The sequence below is a fragment of the Xiphophorus maculatus genome, chromosome 13 (genome assembly GCF_002775205.1).
Source record: "Xiphophorus maculatus strain JP 163 A chromosome 13, X_maculatus-5.0-male, whole genome shotgun sequence".
Lineage (NCBI taxonomy): Eukaryota > Metazoa > Chordata > Actinopteri > Cyprinodontiformes > Poeciliidae > Xiphophorus > Xiphophorus maculatus.
The window spans coordinates 12,635,190-12,658,683 of NC_036455.1; the positions used below are offsets into that span (position 1 = coordinate 12,635,190).

General features: G+C 38.6%; 1 protein-coding gene across 3 annotated transcripts in view; it reads left to right on the forward strand.

The window, feature by feature from the left end:
• The window catches only part of LOC102222444 (nectin-2-like), a 343,784-nt gene that overhangs the window by 154,677 nt on the left and 165,613 nt on the right, over positions 1–23,494 (forward strand). For all 3 annotated transcript variants that reach the window (XM_023344382.1, XM_023344383.1, XM_005802880.2), the window contains exons 4-6: positions 9,063–9,356; positions 10,098–10,215; positions 10,338–10,486. In XM_023344382.1, coding sequence (XP_023200150.1) covers positions 9,063–9,356; positions 10,098–10,215; positions 10,338–10,486 — 561 coding nt within the window. The remainder of the gene's footprint in view (positions 1–9,062; positions 9,357–10,097; positions 10,216–10,337; positions 10,487–23,494) is intronic.

Consider the following 23,494-nt stretch of genomic DNA (forward strand, 5'->3'; position numbering starts at 1 on the left):
TTGTCTGTTTTTTGACCTGCTTTACAAGAGTGTATAAGTTGTTTTGACGTCTGTCATGGAGGAGTTGGCCATTTTCTAAAGAGCGTGGCGTCATATTCAAAGGGTCAGTAGGTCATAGGGATATCCGTTCCAGAGAACTAAGTACACAGAAGATGCATTTTTTGTTGTGGTTCTGTAAAAGGAATATGGAGATATTTTCTGGCTTATGCACAGAAGGATCTGGGCTAAGCCTCCCAACTGCTGTTTCTGTTGGCACAAAGTGGAGGCAGACTGGGAAATACCTGCTGGAAAGCTCAGTTGTCTTTTTGTGTGGATCTGAGGCGGTGCCAAACTCCCTGAGACTGAACCTGGCCCTACTGAAAGCATTTGGCAAACTGAATACCTCAAAGTCACTGGAGAACAGTCATATTCTATCTTCCTGGAAATGCGATCCATATGAGCCAATCACATTAGACCCCACGGCTGCTGGAAGCCAATCATATTACGTTGTATTGGATATTGAACCACGGGCTCCCCGATTGTATCATGACTTATTTTGGTATGAATACATAATCCTAACAGCATTTATTGGTTAGAGCAGCACAGCCAGGCAATACTGTTAGCTCTTGTTGGAGTGTGAATTTAAAAAAAATCTCTGGCGTGGCAGTGATTGATGGCATATCATCTTGGATGGGGACCACACGTAATAAGTGGCAGCCAAATATATTGCATCTTATTGAATTTAGCGAAGCCAGCAAGACAGAAATATGATTGCAGGTGAGGGTGAGTGGAGTACATTAGAGGTCTGGTATATGTGCGTTCATACAGCCGCTGTTTCAGACGAGGGTGTTAATGTACATTCAGGTGAATGGAGTGGAGCTGACTTCACTGAGGGGAAATAAATTGTGTTTTTTTTTCTGCTAAATTCTTTCAGAAACTATCCTGTTTGAATTTATTTGTTTGGTTTGCTGGTTGAATTTCTTATAAAGCTGTAGTGGCTGAAGGTATTTCTTAGTGTGACAAACGTTTCCTCTGAAAACAGAAGCTGTTATAGTTGCACAAAAAATCACAATCTGGTAAATCTGAGCAAACTCATATTACATAAGAGGTTTTGGACGCCAATGCCGATGAGGCATAACATTATGAGCACTGGCAGAGGAAGTGATCAGGACTTGAGCAGGTTTAACGATTAACCAAGTTGTTACGACTAGACCACTTCACCAAACAAGACTGAGTCACTAAATAAATCCTCATGTTGTGGGCCACTTTAAGACCCACTCAACTCGCTAAATATATTATCAATAGGGAGACAATCAATAGGGAGACAACATAGCACATCAAATGTTGTATCCATCAAAGTCTTGCATCCAGTCCTTTGTGATCGTGATTTTGCACACAATGATATATATGTTTTTTTTTTTTTATTTCAACCATGATGGTAGTATAAAATCATGCACAAGAACAAGGAATGCAAATTACATATTTTTGTACCACCGTAATCTTAACATGCTCGAAATTGCAATGACTGTTGGAAGTTCGACACACTGTAAAGCTCTAGCAATCATGAGATTTTTGCTGATATGTTTATATTTGCACATTTAGACCCATTTAACTTCTTGTCAGTCACATAATTCTCTTGGAGTCCAATTTTCAGTTTGGCATTGGAACGTATTTGTGTCCAGTCATATCTTCTCCAGCAAGAAAGTCATAAAACGACTGAAAACCTTCAGGATCGTCTCGGTTAAACTACAATGCATTCAAAATAAAGAGACAGAACTTACAGGAGAGACTACATATACCTGGAAACATCTTTGGTTCCCCCAAGAGGAAACTTTTATTGAAGGTTAAAATCAAACCTTTTCTAATACATTATCTCAAACAAGACCCAAAGCAGCCATGTTTTTGTAATGTGGGAGGAAGCACAGGGAGATTATATAAACTCCATGGAGACAAAAGTAGGTCAGAATTCGAACCCAAGACCTTTTTTTTCTACCAATTGTCCCACCCTGTAGTCTTCCTTTTTCTAGATTTTCAAATTAAATGAGCTAAATTGCTAGAAAAGCTCCATTTTACACAAAATGACAGAATCAGAGCACACCAGCAGATAATACAATAGTAACATTCATCTTGTTTTGTTTAGTAGCTTACATCTGAAATAACCACAAGATGGGAAGCTTATGCTCATGAAAGGAATCTTAAATTGAGCATAAATAGCCTTTAAATGTGGGATCTATGGATGCTTTTAATATCCGTGTGGGGTTTTTTTCTTCTTGCATGTCAATGATGGTAAAAATTATTTCTAATTAATGCCTTTTAGACACTTGGATGGTTCATTGAGGCTATCTAAATTAATCTCAGGCCCAAGTTATTGTCTGGTAACATTTCCAGAGGCCAGTAATGAGTTGTCAAAACATTATGCATGCAATGATTAGAGGATAAAAGATTCCCATGTTGAATATTCATGTGTTGTTATACGTTGACATGGAGTGCAGACGCAAACAGATGTTTTCATGACAACCTGTGTAAATGTGTGCAGGGGAGTGTCAGGCTGAGAGGAGAGTTTTATGAACCTGGGCAGCTGGTGAGACACAGATTCCAAGCCTTCGCAGGACCTAGAAGCATGTATTGATTTTTGACAATGCATTCAACAAAGTAGAAAATAACAGAATAAATCACCTGACCGCCCTTCATCACAGTAGAGCGCTGATGCCATGTTTAGAAACGGAGAGAGAGAGGAAACATCAATATGTGTCCCCAGTCTTTTGCTTGATCTGCTCTGAAGACGCGACCCGCTACCAGGCGTCACACGTTGATCAGATTTTCTATTTAAATGATCCTGTTGTTCTACATGATTATTTTTTATTTTGCTGAAACTGCATGGGTCACATTTACCAGCTAACATAAAGCCAGGCTCATGGGTTGCTTTAATCTGATTTGCTAACATATCAGTTTCAATTTTAAGAGCCACACACCAGCGCAGGCCAGTAACCCAGAGGCATCAGGGGAGGAAATGGTTGAGTTATTATCAGGGCGAAGGTTCATATTGTCTTTACCTGGGAAATACGTTGAGCTGCTTTCTCTACTAAACCGGTAGAGAAAACAGCCGGTTTGGTAGAGACACATTGATAAAGTGTCTTAATCAATGTTTTTATATGTATTTGTGATTTAATGATTTGCTTCCTGCTTACTTGACCTGTTTTAACATAAATTATGTGCTCATAATGTTAATTATTTACCTACTAATTAAAGTGTTTAGTATAGTTTGCAATGTTACGATCACAAACTTCTCTGCAAATTTGAATCCCTTTGGTGTGAAGTATTAAAGCGTGTTAGGACTTCTCCCTCAAAATCTACATTTTGTTCACTATGTACAACATCCAGTTATCTGGAAATGTTTGTTTTTCTCCCCTTAAGAGCATAAAATATATTGGTTTTTTTCCCTTAAATGTGTTTGAGCAGCATTTCAAAATAAGTGACAAGATTATCACATGTATAAAATTGATTTTACTTGCAGCTGAGAATAAGCTTATACAATGTAAATCTAATGGTTTAACTCTGTGTTATGTGTCCTATCTATTAGGCAGATATTATTGGAATAGCAGCTTTACCTTTCTTCTTACATTATAACCAATAATCACAATAAGCTGAACTTAACTGTTTAACTATGATATTGTGTGTATTTAGATTGATATTCCTATGCATTTCTTAATATTATGCTGAGTCTACAGTTGTGAATTGGCATCATTTAATGTATTTCCAGACTGTCACAAAAATCACGTGTGGGTTTTAGTCATTATTAGAATGTGTTGCAGTGTTAGTACTAGAAAAATAGTGCAAATAAATAAATATATAGCCAGGCTTTCCACCTGTCGGTGAGCTCTGTTTGTTTTAACCTAACTGCTGTGCTGATGGAAAAAACTCAGGCTGAGGTAAAGAGTCGAAGCTGCTCGATTGGATGCAACGTCACGAAAAGCATCATGGACAGATTCTCCTGACGTCTTTAAGCCTCCAGATCAATCAAAAGCCCATTCAGCCGCTGTTTTTTTTTTTTTTCATCCTTTCTGCTCTCTGACTCTTTAGCCATACTTCTTCATTTGTCCATCTCACCCTGCATTTGTTACATAATTTAATTACAGCTTTGTCTCGTTTCTATCAATTTCTCATGTCTTTTATTAGCGTTCTTAGTGCTGTACCCTCATGTCGAGACAATTTCTGCATGTGCTTTTCTATTACAGAGCAACTCTGAAGTCACCTACATAGAGGCTTAACAGGAAGGACTATAAGATGGAATAATAAAATATTTGATAATAAATTCAAGCAGTAGTGGGAATGTAAATTTAAAAAACTGAAATTCTTTCCTAGTTGCAGATAGATGGGACAGATGGTGCCATTCTTCTTATGACACTGATTCTCTTTACCACACTCTAGAATTTAATTATCTCCAGTAATTACAAGTCTCCACCTTGGCTCTGTCACTCATCTTGACAAGAGCCTCACAATAGCAGTTCTGGCTTATTTTAAGTCCATTCCCGGGAACAAGATTGAAATGTTTCCTCTCCATCCATGACGGCTCGCTGTCCTGTCACCTCGGCAGACGTTTCAGTCAGCGAGGTGGAGCCAACCGTCTGGACTCTGGCAGTTCTTATATAAGAACTTGACAAGATTGAAATATTTACAACCCCATGATGAAACAGGGGCCAATCTGCACAGCAGGCAGTAGCTTCGACGTGTCATTGATGCTGGTATCAAAGAAGTGATACATGACACACAGCACAAAGCCAGAGGCGAGGTTCTGATGTCGAACTCTGACCAGAGTCGGAGCTGCAGGTGATTGACAAGCTCACATCAGAGAGGAAAATTCAGCCGTCTTTTCCAAAATACCAGTGCAGCACAGAGCAGAATTAAGAAAAAAAACCAAAATGACTAGGATGAGGAAGGTTTTATCATCTCATTCTGGATTGGATGAAATGTGACTCCATCAATAAACCATCCAATTTAAACTACTTATCAGCAAGCTGACAGGCATATTGACTGAGAGTCAAAGTTCCTATAGAGTACCAATCTTTTAGTGATTATCTGTAACTGCTCCAATGGTGCAGTTACATGTGAACATCATTGAATTAGGATACCACTTGAAAAGGTGATTTATTTATGTCATTTAATTCATAAACTCACAAATAGCTTCTTTACACACAGAGTGGTCTACTTCTGCTGTTTACGTCTGTTTGATGCTTAAAGTAGATCAAAATTCAAATGCTGAATCAGCACAATTCTAAAAATATTTTTAATACACAAATATTCTGTTCATTTTATGACCCACACAATAATGCATAAGGATGCTGCTGTATCCCAGTATAATCATGGAAGGTTTAGTGAAAGTAAAAAGTTTGATGAAAAAGAGTAAGCAGGAAATAACAGCTATAAAGACCTTTAATGAGAAGCAGAGCTTGAAAATTTATTAAATCATCATAATTATGAGAATAAATGAGAATTTTGCTGAATTAACAAGAGACTGGGGGTCATTTTAACAAGCTGTTCAACCATAAAAATGATCATTTTGATTTTTTTATATAGACAGTCATCCAGGTGACATTTGCTATGACCTGAGCTGTGTGGATTAATAATGATCCAGGGTTGTAGACGTCATGTCTGTAAGAGATGATAAATGCACAGTTCATGTAGAGGGCATTGCCTTATTACTATAAATAATAAATATACTGAAGTGGTTCCTTCAATTATAAGTTTGTTTCTGACAGAAAGGCCAGATGGGCATCTCTTAAAATAAAAGGAAACAAGGTAAAAGGAGCATGAACTCTAGGAAAATTTGAGATATTTTTAATTCAATTTTATTACATGTTAAAAGCATTTCTACTGTTTGCCAGTAGTTCACTATGCCAAAAGTACCAATACTGGCTCTAGTAACCAGGGTATCACTGGTTCATTGTCAAAAGGAAGACGAGACGCCACAGCTGATGATGCTGTGGGGTTGAAGGTCATTATTAAACCAATAAACGCTTCATTAAGGCCTCAGCAGAACCAAGGCTTATCGCCTCCATGTCACACCGCAGTGATGCACAAAGAGACGCAACCAAGTTATCAGCGCTGACTGTACAGGATATGGACGTACGTTTGTATAAAAAAAACATTTCTATTGGTCTGATGTAACATTCTACTTTTAAGATTTTCATCAAGAATTATCAAAATTAAGCTTTTATTATATCTACTCCATGCTTTGTAGTGTTTGAATTTTTAAATTAAATGAGTGAAATAAAAGCAGCAACTTTTTGAAGATATTCTAATTTATTGCGACGCAGCTGTATTTTTGAGACACCAGATGGTAGCTGTTCTTCTTGCAGAGATGAGACAGCCTGTTGGAAATGTGCTTCCACACACCTGAATGACTCGGATTAATCAAAATGAAATCCTCTTATTTGAAGGAACTATTTGCCCACACTTTATATCAACATGTAGGGAAACCAGGCTCTGCAGATGCCACTTGTTATATGTTCTTCATCAAATATGAAAAGATTATTGAGGATCCAGAGATGTGTGCATGAATATAAAGCAATCATCTCACCTCTAGTGGCTAGTTTTAGCTCAGGAACTCTAAATATATGAGCTCTAGAGAACATTATTCATACATTTGTGTCATCGCATTTGCATTACTGTAATGCTGTTTTTACCAGTCAGGACAGATAATCAGTTTCAGGTCTGGGATCTATGCCTGGTTTACACGGCAAGAATTTTAAATTGTCGTCCGGTTTTCAAACCCTGACTCACCTCACACACGTTAATAAAAAATCCCAGATATAACAGGTTTTTGTCATACAATACGATGTCCAGTCGCATGGAAACAGCACAACACACACACAAACCGATTTCACACACATACATTCACCTATCATACGCCAAATTTCACAGAACTCGACATGAGTTCAGCTTAAACAAGCATGGCTAACTGGGAAGAAGCAATGGCGATAGTTTGTGAACTATTTTCAACAGAGAAAAGGACAGTAGAAGTTGTCTCTGTCCACTGGACTTTCCGGTGCGCAGTGGTATTTGTTTTGTCTTTATTTTGGATTCCCCTCCGTGTTTCCGTCACGTTCAACAGATCATGTTCTTGTTCGTCCTCAGAGGAATCCACACCCTGTGAAATCGAATCAGGATAATCCAGCATGTTGAATATCCACAATTTTAGATAGAAGAGATCACAAAGTACATTACATGCGGACCAGATCTCTCTCAACACACCACACCCTGCAGAAATCTCTCTGAAGATTATTTTAAGAGCCATCCCGATAATCAGGGCATTCTTAAGATTGTCAGAAAATTGGCATAAAGGTCTTGCTGTGTGAACCAGGCATATGGGCTTTTCCCTTTGTGGATCTTAATGGTGGAGTAGTTTGCCCTGCAGCTTTACTTTTCTGGCTGGAGGATTTCTAAAGACCAACTGAGAACTGTTTTGTTTTCTCAGGCTTTTATGTCATGATTTTATTGTCTTTGTTATGCTTCTTTTTTCACTATGTGCATTTTGGTTGTGATTTTTGTTGTACAGCTCTTTTTGACTTTGATTCAACAAAATGTGCTTTATAAGTTAACTTTACTAACATACTGGAGGAGTTACTTTGTGCTAAAAATCTTCTTTGTTCAACTGTGACACTTCCAGAAGAACAGGTCACTTTTAGAGGAGCAGGTCATGTTTGCACAAAGAAAACAAACCCAAACTGGACTGACAGAAATAACAGCAGCATTTTTTCCTTTTTGCTCTGGAGTGTTCCTGTGTTCCCTTGAAGGTCAGCACTGTGAAGACTGTTTGCTGCTGGCAGACAGCTGAACTGGATGTGAGAAAGAAAGCATTTATTTTGTCCCTGGGAGCAAAGCACTGTTATTTGGTCATTGTACTTCACTTTTAAACAATATTTTGTTTTAAAATATGTTTCATTTGGCTTAATAGATTTTTGTTTATTGCAAATACATATTGTTTAGGGGCCCTTTGAGATCTTAAGATGTAAAGGGCATTATAAATAAAATGAATTATTATTTAATTTATTAGCAAAAGAGAAAACAGCAGGAATACCAATAATGATCTCATTCAAGATTTTCCCTTCACTATGAGATTAGGTCACTGCAGTGAAAATAAATACATTTTGTTAGTCCATTTTTTTAAAAAAACACAGGGTCCAAATAAGAGTACACTGTAAATATTTGGTGGAACAATGTGGCATTTTTTAAATGTTATTGCAATATGGCATTTAATTTCCTTTTTTTTTCTGTTGTAATAATTATATTGAAATGTTGTTGGTTCATTGGTGGTATTTCACAACTTTTATACCCTAAAATGATAGTAAAAGTTTCATATTTACTATATTCATTCATTGGTTTTGTAAGTTGGTTGTAAAGTTTAACTTGGGTATTTCTTGTGCCTTTTTATGCAGCCTTATCTGTTTGCTTTGTTGTTTTTTGTGATAATAATAGAATAGAATTCAACTTTATTGTCATTGCACTGTCACAAGTACAAGCAACGAGATGTAGTTTGCATCTATCCAGAAGTGCTCTACGAGATATAAATATTTATTCACAGATGTACAAGACTATGTATGTATGGACTATAAGGGGTTATAGCAAGAGATATACTGTAGATATTGTGTATAAATATAAATATGGGAGCTATATGCACAGATTATACAGATTATACAGAATATACAAGAATGTTAGGGAATGGATTATAGATAAATAATGGCAGATAAAATTTACAGGTTGTATGTGTGTGTGAAGAGAACAGTACATCAGTTTAGTATTAGTCGGAATCATTCAATATTCCTTGATTTGTTCTTTGAATTCAAGCTGAAAGCTAATGCAAAGTAAAGAAAGTATAAACACATGAAACTGATAACCTTTTTCTCTTTCTCCCCATCTCTTCCTTCTTTCCTCCTTTCTCAACTCTTTTACACAAACTGTTTTGGTTTTTTTTGCCTTTTTTCTTCTCTGCCACTTTTTTGGATTTTGGACCATCTGGGTTCTTATCGCCATGGTTTCTCTTCCCCTCTTTGCTCTCACCTTCTTCCCATTTTCTGCGACGCCAGCCAAGCCCAAGAACTCGGCCAAAGCCGTGACGGTCCAGGCTGGCAGCAAGTCGGTGATGGTGGCCCACTGCGAGGCGGCGGACGGGAAACCGTCCGCCACCATCAAGTGGCTGGCGTCGGTTGGTGGCAACCACTCAACCACCTCCACGAACGGGCCGGACGGCACAGTGACGGTTCGGAGTGAGTACAGGCTGGTCCCGACAGCGGAGGACAACGGCAGAGAGGTGACCTGTCTGGTCGACCAGAAGACCCAGGACCGGCCGTGGACTGAGGTTCTGAAGCTCTCAGTGGAGTGTAAGTTACGTAAAACACTCATGTTGTGACATGTTGAGTCTTCACAGAGGCAGAAAACACACACAGATCAGTGCTGGACTTGACAAGGAGTTTGAATCAGTCGTACATAGGGTGAAAATAAGTTATTGGATTATATTTCAATTAGAAATGCACCAATCCACTTTTTTCACTTCCGAACTGATATCTTTTAAGTTGTAAAAACGTGACAGATTGTTCAGCTATTTTTTTTAACAAAACATTCACAGTGAATCACATTGACATTCAAACTGCCCACTAGACTGTTGGTAGCAATGACAGAATACACATAAACAAAAACCATATACAAGTTATGTCTTCATGCAGCAGCATAGGAAGGAAATGCTTCCCACTAAACGCCCTGCTCATCTTTAATAGGATGTTAGAGGCCAATTCAGCATAAATAGAAGTGAGACATGTGTGATAAACATGAACTGCATAAATACATGGGAAACAGAATGCAACCATGCATATATAAAGAATGCATGGTTGCAAAAACATGAAGGGCAGAATGTCCCAAAGCTCAGATTGATTTTAAATTTAACACATTTAACACAGAAACCTTAAAACACCAGGAGCAACCAGACACAACCATCACAAAAACTGAACCAATATTTAAAAAGTTAAACCGCATCCGTCTGTAAAACAATTAACAGGACCGCACTATGAAAGGTGTCAAAAATGATCCATTTATTTATTGTAATTAAGCACAACTTTCACTTCCAGACCCTCCCACCGTCACCATCGACGGCTACGACCACAACTGGTACGTTGGTCGCTCTGACGCGGTTCTGTTCTGCCATGCCACGGCCAACCCTGAGCCCACCACCATCACCTGGACAACGTAAGCAGCACACACTCCACATCTTTACAGCACAGATTAACCTGTAAAGTTTAGCAAATGGACGACAGACGGGTCTGTCCTCATATTAATCCCGTTCTATCTTCCTGTTTGGTCGTTTCCAGGGCTTCGGGTTCGCTGCCAGACACGGTGGTGGTGGAGCAAAACAAGCTGACGGTGAGGAAGGTGGACGATGCCGTCAACACTACCTTCACCTGCGAGGTCAAGAACAAGCACGGCGCCAGCAGAAAAACGCTCACCACGTTCGTCATCGGTGAGTCTAAACAAAACCACCCAAACACACAAAGACGCCGTAAACGCCAAACCCCACATCTGCGTTTTCTGCAGCACAACTTGATGCAGAAAAACTTTTAATACTCAACATGTCCTCAACCCTCCTCCACCACTTACACACAGCTGCACACATGCATGCAGATTTCATTTTTGGAAACTCTCACATGCTGGGATCAGAGCTGATCTGACCGCTGTGGGGGTTCTGATCTGTTTGCTGCTCGCTGTCAGCAGGGGCCGACGGAGACTTTTGATTGGCCATTTCCCCACAGCAGGGCCAAATTGCACGATAAGGGCCAATACTTGTAACTTTTAAAATGAAATCTATGTGCTGAAGTTTAGTCTGTGCAGCCAGAACTCAGCTGGAGGTGATTAACTGTGAAGGAGGCTGTTATCAGACTGCCTTGGCCCTGCGGTGGACGCTCCGGTGTTGGGATTGTTTCGGGATTTCTAAATTTTTCCAAAGGGTTCAAGTTGGTGTGAGCCAGTTTGCAGAGGTTTGCTTGTCTTTCTTACCCTTTTCCCACCCTCCCTCCTCCTATGCAACAACAAGTACATTTACTAACACTTTCCTAAAGTTCTTCATCTCCTCTTTCCTTTCCTGTCTCATGACGTTTCTGGAAGTTGGGTTGGTTTTGCTCTTGGGGTTTGACCGTTGCTGTCTTGGTCGGGACTTTCTTTCACAAACTGATCAAACACGTCCACAAACTGAAACTCTCCATGATGAAGGTGTCAGAAGTTGTTGATTTCTCCTCGATTTGTTTTCAGTGTTGCACTTAACAGCTTCTCTATTGGTGAAAATCCTTTTCTTTGTCAGAGGAAATAGATGGATTATCACTATATTGAGCTTCACAACAAGACATGATTAAAACTAACATATTCTCTTTAACCAAATGACAGCGAGGAAGCTACATTTAGAAAATCCGTGGGAAATCTGAGCTGCAGATTTGAATTGTTTTTTTGCAGAAAACAAAGCTCCCTTTCAGCCGGGCGGTGTGCTGGGTGTGTGGGAGGTTCGGAAGTGGCTTAGCCGCTCCTGTTCTCGCTGGAAGCACAGCATTGTGACCGACTCAGAGTATCACCAAGTCAATGCTTTCCTCTTCCAGCACATCTCAACAAAATCCCTTTCAGACACATGTAAAACCCCCGCTCAGTCCATACACAGGCTCGCCCAACACTTTCAGGGCCTTGCAGAAACAGTTTTCATCTTTTTGTATCTGAGATCAAGGCCGAGCTTTGTGATTCATCCTCCTCTGTGCTGAATGTGTCGTCTGTGTTTCATGGCTTCTGTTACAGTAAGTAGATGGTATAAAGTGAACTCTGTTAAAGAAGGTGAGTACCAGAGGCGGTGGGTTGACCCAGCGCTTTGTGTGAGTGAAGATGATAAAAGGAACTGTTGGAGTACGAATAACTTGATTTGTGCTGAAGTCAACGCTGTGGCATGTTTCTGTATACAGGCGCTTCTCAAAAGATTTTCTTCTGCACACCAACTAGTTAACTGCCTTTCTGTGCTATGATTATGCAGTAACATTAGACATTGTCCATGTAGATGTGGATAAAAGAGATTAGTTTATCCTTCTTCTTTGGATGTAATGCACAACTGACTGACTGCTCGCTTCACGTTTGGGGAAAATTCTTCACTGTCATCTTATTTTAAAAGTTCAAACAGGAATGAAAAATAAAACTTTTGGTCCCACTTCGCAAAAACAACTAGCATTATTTAATAACTACTGAATAATTAATAAACCTGTTATTAATCAAGCTCTCACATCCTTCTAGACAACTGCACAGTAGCTTTTAATTGCATGTAATGAGATGAAATAATGAATCACAGCAGCTCATTAAAGTAGCTTAGAGGCTGTGAAGACCTTTGATTGCTGCTGTGTAATATGAGCGAACATTAAATGTTTATTTAGCAGCTGAAAGATGCACAGCACTTGTAGATATTGTGTTCATGTACAAGTAAACAGACCTGGTTAGTCTTATGGCATTAGTAGTAAAGCACCAATCATGGCTCTGAATTTTCCTGTTTTATTCAGTCTTTAAATGCATCAACGATGAGAATCAGATTGACGGTTAGGAATTTATTTGGTGCATAAATGTTGGTACTGTTGTTTGCTCTTTATTTTCTGTTGGATTTTCTGGTCTCATGGTTTTGCTTTTGAGTTTATCCTAATATCCAGATTTGAATAATCTGCCAGTACTGATATTTTCTGACCCAGGATGCATTCACTTAAGCATTTGATTTTGTTTTGTTTATTTTTTTCTTGGTTTTGTATATTTTCACATTAAAAACACCCATCACCAATAATAGCTCTATTGCTACATGTTGTGCTGATTTATTCAGCTGTATTTATATTTTCCCGATGGATAAGAATGTAATTGGTTTGAATAATCATCCAGAAACTGGTTTCTGGTTCCTGCTGCATCGTTAACGTTCCTTGTTTCTGGGTGAGCTGGTGAATTCCAGCTGCAGTGATGATCTTTATGGGTATTGTGAGCCGTCCCACCATTCTGATTCATATTCATCATTTTTTGCCTTGGCTCAGGAGAAGTCTCAGCAGTCCAGATGGCCGGTCTGCCACTGGTAGTGAGTCACAGTGAGAACGCATCATTTGTTTCACCTTTCCAAAGGATCAGCAGCATAAGGCTGAGTGACTCATTCAGACCCACCAACAGTTCAGCCATTAAATGCATGAAGGAAGCATCTTGTTGGTGACACACACTTCAGTCCTTCATGTCAGCTTTCTTGGATACAACTTCTATTTCTTTCTTTCTATGCTCAGTTAAACACAACAGAGAAATGCTGGAGCAATGAAGCAGCACTTTGGTATTTTCTTTATTTTATATGTATTTTGTTGACATAACAACCAATCACAAGATTTTCTTTTCTTAACAACCATCAAAGTATCACCAGATTCATCTGCTTGCTTAGTCCAATCACAGCAACCACTTTATATCTAATGTGATGCATTCAGATGCAGAACATTCGGTTTCACTGTCAGCCTTCTACAGAAGCAGAAAAATTAATAGTCGTGTATTTGGAATATATTGTTTTTCATGTCTTTTATGGAAAAATGACTCACTTGGTTATGAGAAAGGAGAAAATAACAGTTGAGGATGCACTGGCTGTCGAGGTTCCCGTTCTGGAAACTGAAAGAGGTAAAGAATAATCTTTGCAATCCAGTTCTGTACAATAGCAACTAATTCTGATGTCCCCCAACCAAATTTATTTCTATACATTCCAGTTCTGTTCAGAATTAATCCAATTATAATATTATATAGAGCAGAGGTGTTCAACGTACAGTTTGGGATTCCTTTTTTGGCCATACGAATCATTTAGTGTGCAGGAAGTTGATGCAGATCTACTTTTTAATAAAAATTGGTGTGAAATTTTCACTGGGAACTAAAAAAACTGCCAAAGTTGGAATCACAAACTCATTTTCTCTCAAGTTCCTCAGGTTATCAAAGACTTTTACTTTAAAGCTGACTTGGCTAAATAAAGCAAGACATTTTAAGGGTAAATCTGCATGTAATTGATCCATTTTTTTAAAATTACAGAAATTACACTATTTATTTGTTTGTGCATTTAGTTCCTTGCCAAACAGGTAAAAAAATATATATATAAATTTAAAAAATAATATAATTTTTGTGACCACAACTACCTTTTTGATCCCACAAGTGAACAGTTTGGACACTCCTGATGTAGAGTCAGATTTGGTAAATCAGTAATTGCAAAAAGAAAGAAGAAAGTTAAAGGACTGAAAAAGGAATAGGATTACATCAAAGTCTGATTTGGAATAAAACTCTCATCCCAAATAACCCAAAATGTTCTGGACACCCTGAGGATGCAGCGATGACTTGTTGCAGACTGTTGGGCCGAATTCATCCGAGTTTTATTCAATCCCAAGCAGCTTTCACTGGGATTACGCTTTACGGTCGCAGTTAGACCCTCTTTGAAGGAATTGTCCAAATCTCCTTTTTGGGTGTTTAACCTGCTCTTCATCTTCTGTATCTGAACTTTCCAAATACTCTCTCTTTCTTCCAACTAATCACACCTAAATGGAAACCAGAACCTCTTTCTTAGCCTTCTTCATGACAATTAATAAGACAAACTAATTCAGATGATTCTGTTCCTGCCAGAAAAGAGTGTACTAACCCTTATTAAAACGAAAGGACACGACTTAAACCATGTGAGTCAGATGGATTGTAGATATCATTAAGGGTCTGAGAATGAAATCATAAGTGTGTCCTATCTTATTTCTGGCACTGAGTGACCGCTAGCAGAAATTGTTGAACCTTTTTACCGCACATCCTTTCTGCTGCTTCAACTTCTGAGACACAACGTTGTTTTTAGAATGGTGCTTTTTCCGAGGTCGGGCACCATGAATGTATCGAGCCAATTACCTCAACAGAAGACACGCTTCGGATGAGGGAGAAAATCATTACCATTGACCCTTGGACAAACACACTCGGCTGCTTTAAAGGTCAGAGTGGTTATCTGCTGCCGTTGAAGCCGCAAATGAGTAAAATGTGGCTTTAGCGCGCCTAAAAGCTGCTGAATGTCGGATCAGGAAGTGACTTTATGTGGGTTTTTGTTTTGGAGCTGGCATCCTGAAAAGCGTTTTGATATTTTAAACTATTCCTTAGACTGAAGCATCTTTTCAGCACAAGATGAACAAAGTTGTTTATGAAATCACTGAACTAAAATGTTTAAAAGTTTAGATAAGAATACACTTTTAAAAACACTGTTATCTAAATCTCAAAAACATTATCACACCTTGTATTTGGCCAATGACAGCACAGGAGAAAGCACTTTGCTAGTGTAAGGTCAGTTTTTCTAAATTACTTTCTTGAACAGCTAAAGGAGGAGATTGATCTGATCTTTTCACACCATATTGCTACAATATGGTCACACTTTTAACAAATATATAATTTATTTATTTTTTTTAATAAAAGTTGATCTGTAGTAGACGCTGCTACAATCCATTAGCGGTTCCTCTCTGTTCTGTTGTATGCTCGATGGAAGCCTCACGCCATCTGCCATTTCTGCTGCCGTCAAGGAGCCATCACAGCTCACAACCCCACACTCACACACACATGCACACCCCCACTCCCACCCACAAACCCCCATCAGACCACAGAGCAGCACAGTAAGACGGGGCTGATGAGAAAGAAGGATGGAAAATGGTTGTGGAAGGAGAAGTGGGTCTGAAGGAGGTATTTGATGGCACTGGGAGGCATTTTCAGAGGCCTAATAAAATGACTCTCACTCACCTCCATATTGTCCATCTCTCTCATCTATGCTGAGCTCTCAGGAGTAAGTGCCTCTGTAATGCAACAAGAAATGTTAGTGTTTTTGCTGACAGGAGTGAAATGTACCCTCCTCCCTCCTGTTCTGCACAAACACCCCCCACCTCCCTCCACACCCCATCCGGCAACGTCTGCATCATGCCAGCTATGCATGGCTCGCTTGGTTTCCACGGCGCCAGCTGGATCTGCCCAGGGCAGCATGCACATAAGAGTGGAAGAGGTTGTTGGCAGGGGAAAATAAAATAAAACGATTGGAGTGCAGGACAGGAGGGAGTGGTGGTGGGCAACGGGATGAAGACGGTGATTGCAGAGGAGCTGAAAACCGAGATAAAGGCGAGTGTTTGTGTGAGGGGCGGGGGCGGGTGGAGGGGGAGATGGAGAGGTTCAAACGCAGGGAGCAGCAGGAGGAGAGTGGACGAAGGGTTTCTCTAAAAACCATGATGACTTCTGGTCGAGTTCGTAAGAGTGAGCTGGCAGGAGGCTGTGACCCTCTCTGTCCTCCACCTCTCTGGCCGTCACTCCACCCTCTACCCCCTCCCCTGCACAAGAAAAGCCTTTTATGGGGGAGTCCAGCTGGCATGAGGCTGGCGGCTGTGTTGCCGCACACATGCATTCACCCCCTTATACACACTCAACGCACAGCCGCATCGAGATGGACGAGTGGAAAAGCATTTCCTGGATCGCCTGCAGCAACTGAGATACATGTCCACTGGAAAGACACATACTCACTTTGAAGACACACAGACACTCTGTGCTTCACACCCGAACACACACGCACACACACACACACAAGCTGAACCATGCAGAACTGTCCATGAAATAATCAGATAATGTAGCCATGGGGAGGAAATTCTGGCTCAGACTCTGTGCCACAAAGCCACAGCTAACCTCAGCACTGGCCAAATCAAACAAACCATGGAGAGGAGGAAAAGAGAAGGTAGTATTTATTTTACACAAATAAAGTCAAGTCACTAGCTGTGTTTCCATTATCATATAATTGCTCAAATTGGAAATAAGAAAGTAAATTTGCTCAATTGAACAGGACAGTTTTGAAAATAAGTTTTTGGATATAAAGTTTTTGTGCTAGGATGGGGAGGTTAAAATTAGTGTGGGTTGCAAAACTGCAACAGAAACACTTTTTTTTTGCATCACACGAGTCGTAATCAACAAACGGATGTTACTACTGGCTGAGAAGACGACAGGAAGTGGTAGGAGGATTATGGCGCTGCATGTTTCTTAGTGACTTATCGCGTGAATAACCTTATTCACATGTGAATTGTGTTTGCCCATCATGTGAAATAGAGTAAAAAATTAATCAAGCTTTATCTATCTGCCATGTATTTAGTTGCAAAACGCAAGAGTGTTTCTCCAAGGTCACCAAAACAAATTTAAAGGTGATTGCCATGCATGCCCTGTAGAGCCCATTAATAAACACTCATACATTCCAGATGTATCGCTACTATAAATGAGTAAATTAGTTGGGGTGGTGATGAATAATAAAAACTAGATGTAAAACACTGCCACAGACACCTGGGCTTATAGCAGCAAGTGGGAGGAAGCAGTAATTCAGTCCAAAGGTTTGCCTTTTACACTGCGGGTATCGTTTGCCTGATGGCAGCATTTTGAAGAATTTATGAAGCGGCCGAGCGTTCTTGATGTTCGCTGCTGTGCTCTGCAGCGGTTTGGGAAGATATCTTGGAAAGAAGGGAGGGAAACGCCAATGATCTTCTCAACAGTTCTAACTTTTCTCTGCCGGGCCTTTTTATCTGACATTCTGCAACTGAGAAACCACACAGACAAACAGAGCAGAGTCGACCACACCTCTGTAGAAAGCCCTCAGGATGCTGCTGGAAGGAGGCTTATTTCAACCTCCTTCAGAAGAACAGTCTTTTCTGGTCTGCCTCTTTGTTTGCTGAGATGATGTTAAGCCAGATTAGATCTTGATTTTCTCACCAAGGAGCCTGAATCTCTTCACACTTTGTGGGATCAGCATTTATGCCGAGAGGAGCATCCTCATTCCGTGTCCAATGAAAGTTGACGTTCGTCTGCTTCATTTGGGCTGCTTGGCACCAGATTGTTCATCACAAACTCTCAACTTCTGTGTTCGACTTTTTTCCTTGTTGATCCTTGACATTGATTTCTTGTTTCCACTAATCAATCTTACTACTAACATATGGTGCATAAATATATTTAATTTAGTTGCAAAATTCCTTGTAAAACTCAATTATAGTTTTTGTGTAAATAACATGCATTTTTACAAAAGGGAAACAGAATAATGATCAGCCAAGTTTTTTGTGATTCCCACAGTTGAGGAAATTAGGGCAACAGTTTTTCCTACTTTTGATCGCTTCATTTGGAGAAATGTTTCCTGATTTCAAAACTTTGGCTGAATTGGTGTTTGTAATTCCAGTTTCCAGTGTGGCAGCAGACTCTGAGACATTTGATTTTGCACAAGTTCGTTCGCAATTAAGTTTAAAATTCAGATTTTGCGGTGTAATGAGGAAAAAACATCACAAAATATTTCTAAAGTAGCACCGCAAAATCAGTAATTTGATTCTGAAATTCTGGAGGGATTTAAGGACACTGGTTTTAACTTTTGTGCAATTGCTTCAATTGATAAGTACGTTATGCAATGTATTAATTTTATAGTTGATATTGAACTGATATTCCATAAAAACCTATAGAAATGTGGAAACAACGATAAAGCTTCAGTCATAACAAAAGTAAATATAGCATTTCCATTGCTTTCTTCAAGCTGCGTTTAAACATATGGAATGAAGAAAATTATGACAATCATGCTGGGATGATGACTGTGATTTCAAATCAGTGTAATTTCCTGACTAATTATCTAGAAAGACGGGAAATGAATCCTAAACTGTCTCTGAACTCTGGATTCTTTCACATGTAAAACTGAGACAGAAGCTCAGCTAATTACAGCTGCAGCTCTCTGTGGCTTCCTGCTTCACCGTTGCTACGGTAACAGACAGTAAAACAGCCTGTTTAGGCTTCTCATCTAATCTTTAGGTCATGATTAAGCTGATTCAGTTTCCTCTTGTGTGGGTCCCTGATCATAAAAGTGTAGCATCGGGTGCAGCACCATGACCTCCTGCGGATCGTCGCCTTTACATCCTGCAACGTTTAGTTTATCCTGTGGAATATTCATGCTCAAACTTAAGCTGTTTTACAAAAGAGAAATATGAATTAATTAGAGAAAGCTTTGTTTACCTAATTTCTGTCTCGGTGGGGATCTCCCCTTCAGACCTATTATGTTATTTGTTTATTCTAAGCCTTTATCACAGTCTGAAAGATCCTGCTGTTTCTTTTTTCCTACACATTATTATCGCTGTCTGTGCTGGCGCTCACAGATTTCTATTAAGTTTCTTTACATCAAACTTTTAGAGCAAAATGTGCTGAACGGTGCTGCTGAACAGCATGAAGTGTTTGTGGTTATTAATATACACCTGGAAGTGCCATTATTTTTAACGGTTCTGGTCAAATTAGGATGTTGGGTGTCATTTTAAGCTGCAGGAATATATTCTCATGTTGTATTTTCACAACAACTGGGCAAAATGTCTTCTGGGAGAAGTGAGATGATGTCAAAGATAACTGCAATACATTCACAAAGGGAAGAAGAACATAATCAATAAAAAGCAACTCATTAAAAGAGTCTGACCTCACAGCTGATGGACTAGAGCAGAGCAGAGAGGAACAGTTGGGGTCAAACTTTATTTTTAATAGGATTAAAATGATTAGAAATCATTTTAATCTGTGTAATGATGAAAAAAAATGTTGATTAATCATCAAAATTTCCTGGAACAGTATTGTATTACATTGAAATATTTTCATAATATTGAGCAGCCCTAATTTAAATTGATGAATAATTTTGGGCTTAACTGTTTTTCTCTCTGCTGCACTTAAAAAATTAAGCAAAGTAACCATGTGGGACTTCTGATTACTGCGGTTAGCATTCAGAGGATGGCTGGAGATCCCCCCGGTTTTATTTGACATGTTTTCTGTTTAAATAATGAAACTTATCAGGAAATTGCTAAAGTTTGAAGGCAACAATGTCTGAAAGCGATGGCAAAATTGTTTTTGCAACTCGCTGCACAAAGCAAATGTCTGTAAAATTTAAAGATTACTTTATGAATAATTTGGGGACTAACTGTATGAATCCCTTAATAGTTTCTTCATCTTCTGAGGGTCTTTTTGCAGGAATGCATGGCTCTTTGTTTTGTCTCAAAAAAATAGAACTTCTGACTCAGAAGCTCCATGTATGCAGAAAGAAGGACATCTGACTGAAACTTTCAGGAATCACATGGAGTTGTCGGCTGCTGGCCTCCATGTGACCGTTGGTGCTGTGGCCACGCAGGGGGAACATCTGTTAGGGAGATAAGAGCTGAGGCGAGGGCCTCCAGGCTGCAGCTTATCGCACCCACAGACATGAGGGAAATACAGAAGCCCACATCGGAAAGGGGCATGAAGTGGTCCACATGGGGAGATTTGAGTTTCAGGAGGTCAGCAGGTGGAGGACAGGAGTAACTTCAGTCTTTTTCTCATTCTCATAGCAGAACGACTGCATGGTCAGTTCATCACCAGAAACAGCAGCCCCAGCCAGTGAGAGTCTTTACAGGTTGAGAGGAAGATTAATACAGTTTAATCAGTTATTGATCTGAAGTTGGAACAGGTAAAAATATAAAAAAATAAGTGACAAAAAAAATGGACTAACATTTATGCATGTATTGTTATTGCTTTTGTTTAAAATTGGAAACACAAATTAATGTAGTAAAAATATTCATTATATTCAAAAGTTAAACTATCACAGCTTTTTTTGTGAACATGTCTAAATTCAGTAGCATAAGTAGCACAGATTACACATAACATGTCTACTGCTCACAAGGACCACAGATTCAGCTTTTCTGCATGTCACTCCATGAACATGGAGCACATGCCCAATAACACCATTACTCAATCTAATGCAACACTATGCAAACATTCTGTCTGCGATGGTGAAGATTCACCTATTTCTGGATGCCAAGTGTTTGAAACTGGAAGTAAAACTGAAGGCAAAATGTTTTCTGATTTTATTTATTTATTTATTTGAGATAATAAACTTGGGTGACCCGAGAGTATTGATCATTAAATGATCAGTTTGTACTTAAATCTGACAAAAAAAAAATCCTTGATGGCAATGTTCAGGCAAGAAATATCTCCTGCTCTATTGCAGGTGAAAACAGTGATTTTCAAACTCCTAATCCCAATATCCAATAATTATATTGTGCACTATTCACAAAAGAAAACACATATTGAGTGACACCCATATATGTTAACTTTTTAAAATATTTTTATACTTTAGTAATGAAAATCATTCCATGCTGATTTTTGATACATCAGACTTCATTAAAATTGCTTCTCATGACTGCAAAGTCTGTGCTTCTGTTTCAGTTTTTTTTTTATTTTGTTTTATAAAATTTATTTTAAAAAGATACTTAAAAAAAACAAAGTGAAAAATGAGGAAGCTGATTTTTTTTTTCCCAATGGGAAGTAATTTTTTTCTTTTACAGTTTTCAAATTACATTTGTTGAAGACTAGTTACTCCAAAGTGATGCTGCCACGCGTCTCTGGTGTGGAAGCAATTAAAGTGTGATTTAATTGTTGTCGGTGTTTACTTTAGATGAAAATGAGAATAATTATTATTTTAAAATATAAAACTAACAAAATATGTAAGAACCAAGACAACTAATTTGTGAAATAGTAATTTTTTTTATCCTTTTTTGATGAAGCAGAACTTTTCATGAAATCAATTTTTTTATTTGTCTTACTTTGTGTTTGAGATTCAGAAGAATATCACAAGTCTGCAATTAAATGTGAAAATGTACTTTTTAACATTCAGAAAAATGTGAAAAATTAACTTCAGAATTAACTATTCATGAAGTAACAGAAAAATGAAAGGCAAAGTTTGAGGTTACAAGTCTAAAAAATGAAACCTTTTTAGATTTAGTCCTTTAGTTACTTAAGATACATCAAAATAACTCCTTGTATTATTTTCAGAGCATAAGGTTTGGAAAAGTGTAACAACCAAATTAGCATAATTCACAGGAGGAGTCATCCTTTTATGGAACTTAAACACAAAATGTGTTGGAAATTAAGGAGTTTTGAAGAGCCTGGTCTCACAGAATAAAGTGGAATTGTTTCCCTTTGCTTGGTTGATTATTTCCTGGGAAGAGAGCCAGGCGCTGGTGTCACATTCTAGCAGCCATAAGTGGTTCTCTTCACAAAACACTGAATGCATTGTGGTGAGATGAGAAGAGTTTCTTTCTTAAGTTGCAGATACAGACAAGACACATCGTCCCTTTTTTAAAATTGCTATTAGCATTTCTGTTTCCTTCACTGGAAGACACAATGCGTATTGTTGAGGAATCAGTTTATGTGCTCTGCCTGGCTGAATCCGTCAAAGCAAATGGGACAAATTACTAAGCAGGGTAAAAATATAACATTGACATGTAGAGCAGCAACTTAAATGTCTTCTGTTAAAACAAGGCAGGTGTTCAAATAAAATGAGGAACAACCATAATCTCAAAGGAAGAATGTTTCTGTAAGAAAGGAAAACTATCTCACCTGAATTAACTGAGATTAAGCTACATGTTTTGGAAAATTGAGCTTAAAGGAGAAATCCAGGCCTTATTATGACCTGAGCTGAGCTGCAGATGTACTTTAAATGGAACATCTCTGACAGCTCAGAGTAACTTATCATCTTCTAATCAAAGACCTTGATGACCATCAGTGTGAAAAGAGCTACAAAACCAAGATCAGAGGTCAACTTTAAACTTGCTGAATATAAAAATAGAAGGTCAGAAAAATACAGCAGACTGTAAAACAACTAAAGAATAAAATCTAGAAATTTGAATATGGACTTCTTGATAGAAAATATGCAGAAGCCCCAGAAATGCAAGTTGTGGTTTTGTTTTAATTCAAACCAAATACACGTGAAATGACACAACCAGAGCGCATAATATCTTTTAAAAATGAGTCCTGTGGTTCTCCATTGTTAGTTACTATAGAAACCTGATGATCCTACACGTTCGATGCTTTGTGTTTCCTGTCAACATGAATTCCATGAATTCCTTTTTGATTCATTAGTTCATGATTGTGAATGTAATGTAGCATTCATTTTGACAGATTCTCCACAGTGAAATTGTCTCCCGTGGAGACAGGAAAGAACGAGTGAAGGTGGATCAGACGAAACACTAACGACTGCCTGATCCCATAACTGAATGTGAAATTTGGAATAAAGGGTCATAAACTGAACAGTAGTGACATTTTTATGTAATTTTCTTCCTGATAGAGATTCAACTTGTTGTTTTTAACATTAGCCATTTGAAAGATGAGTTAATTGGTGTTGGTGTATAGATTAAGACTTTCTCTACATGCAACATCTATTCCCACATTTCCAATAGAACTACAGATGCTTTGAAGTTTACATCAAAATCAACGGAGAACATCGTGATTTTAGAGTTTACATGTTTAATTTAACAAATTGGGCATCATATCATATTACATAAAGACTTCTCTTCTCCAAACATGGAGCTTTGGATATGTTATCCAATATAAAAAAGCAATATATTCCTAACTTGTCCCATTTTTACCGAGTAAATGTCACATTTTAAATTTTATTTTTTTA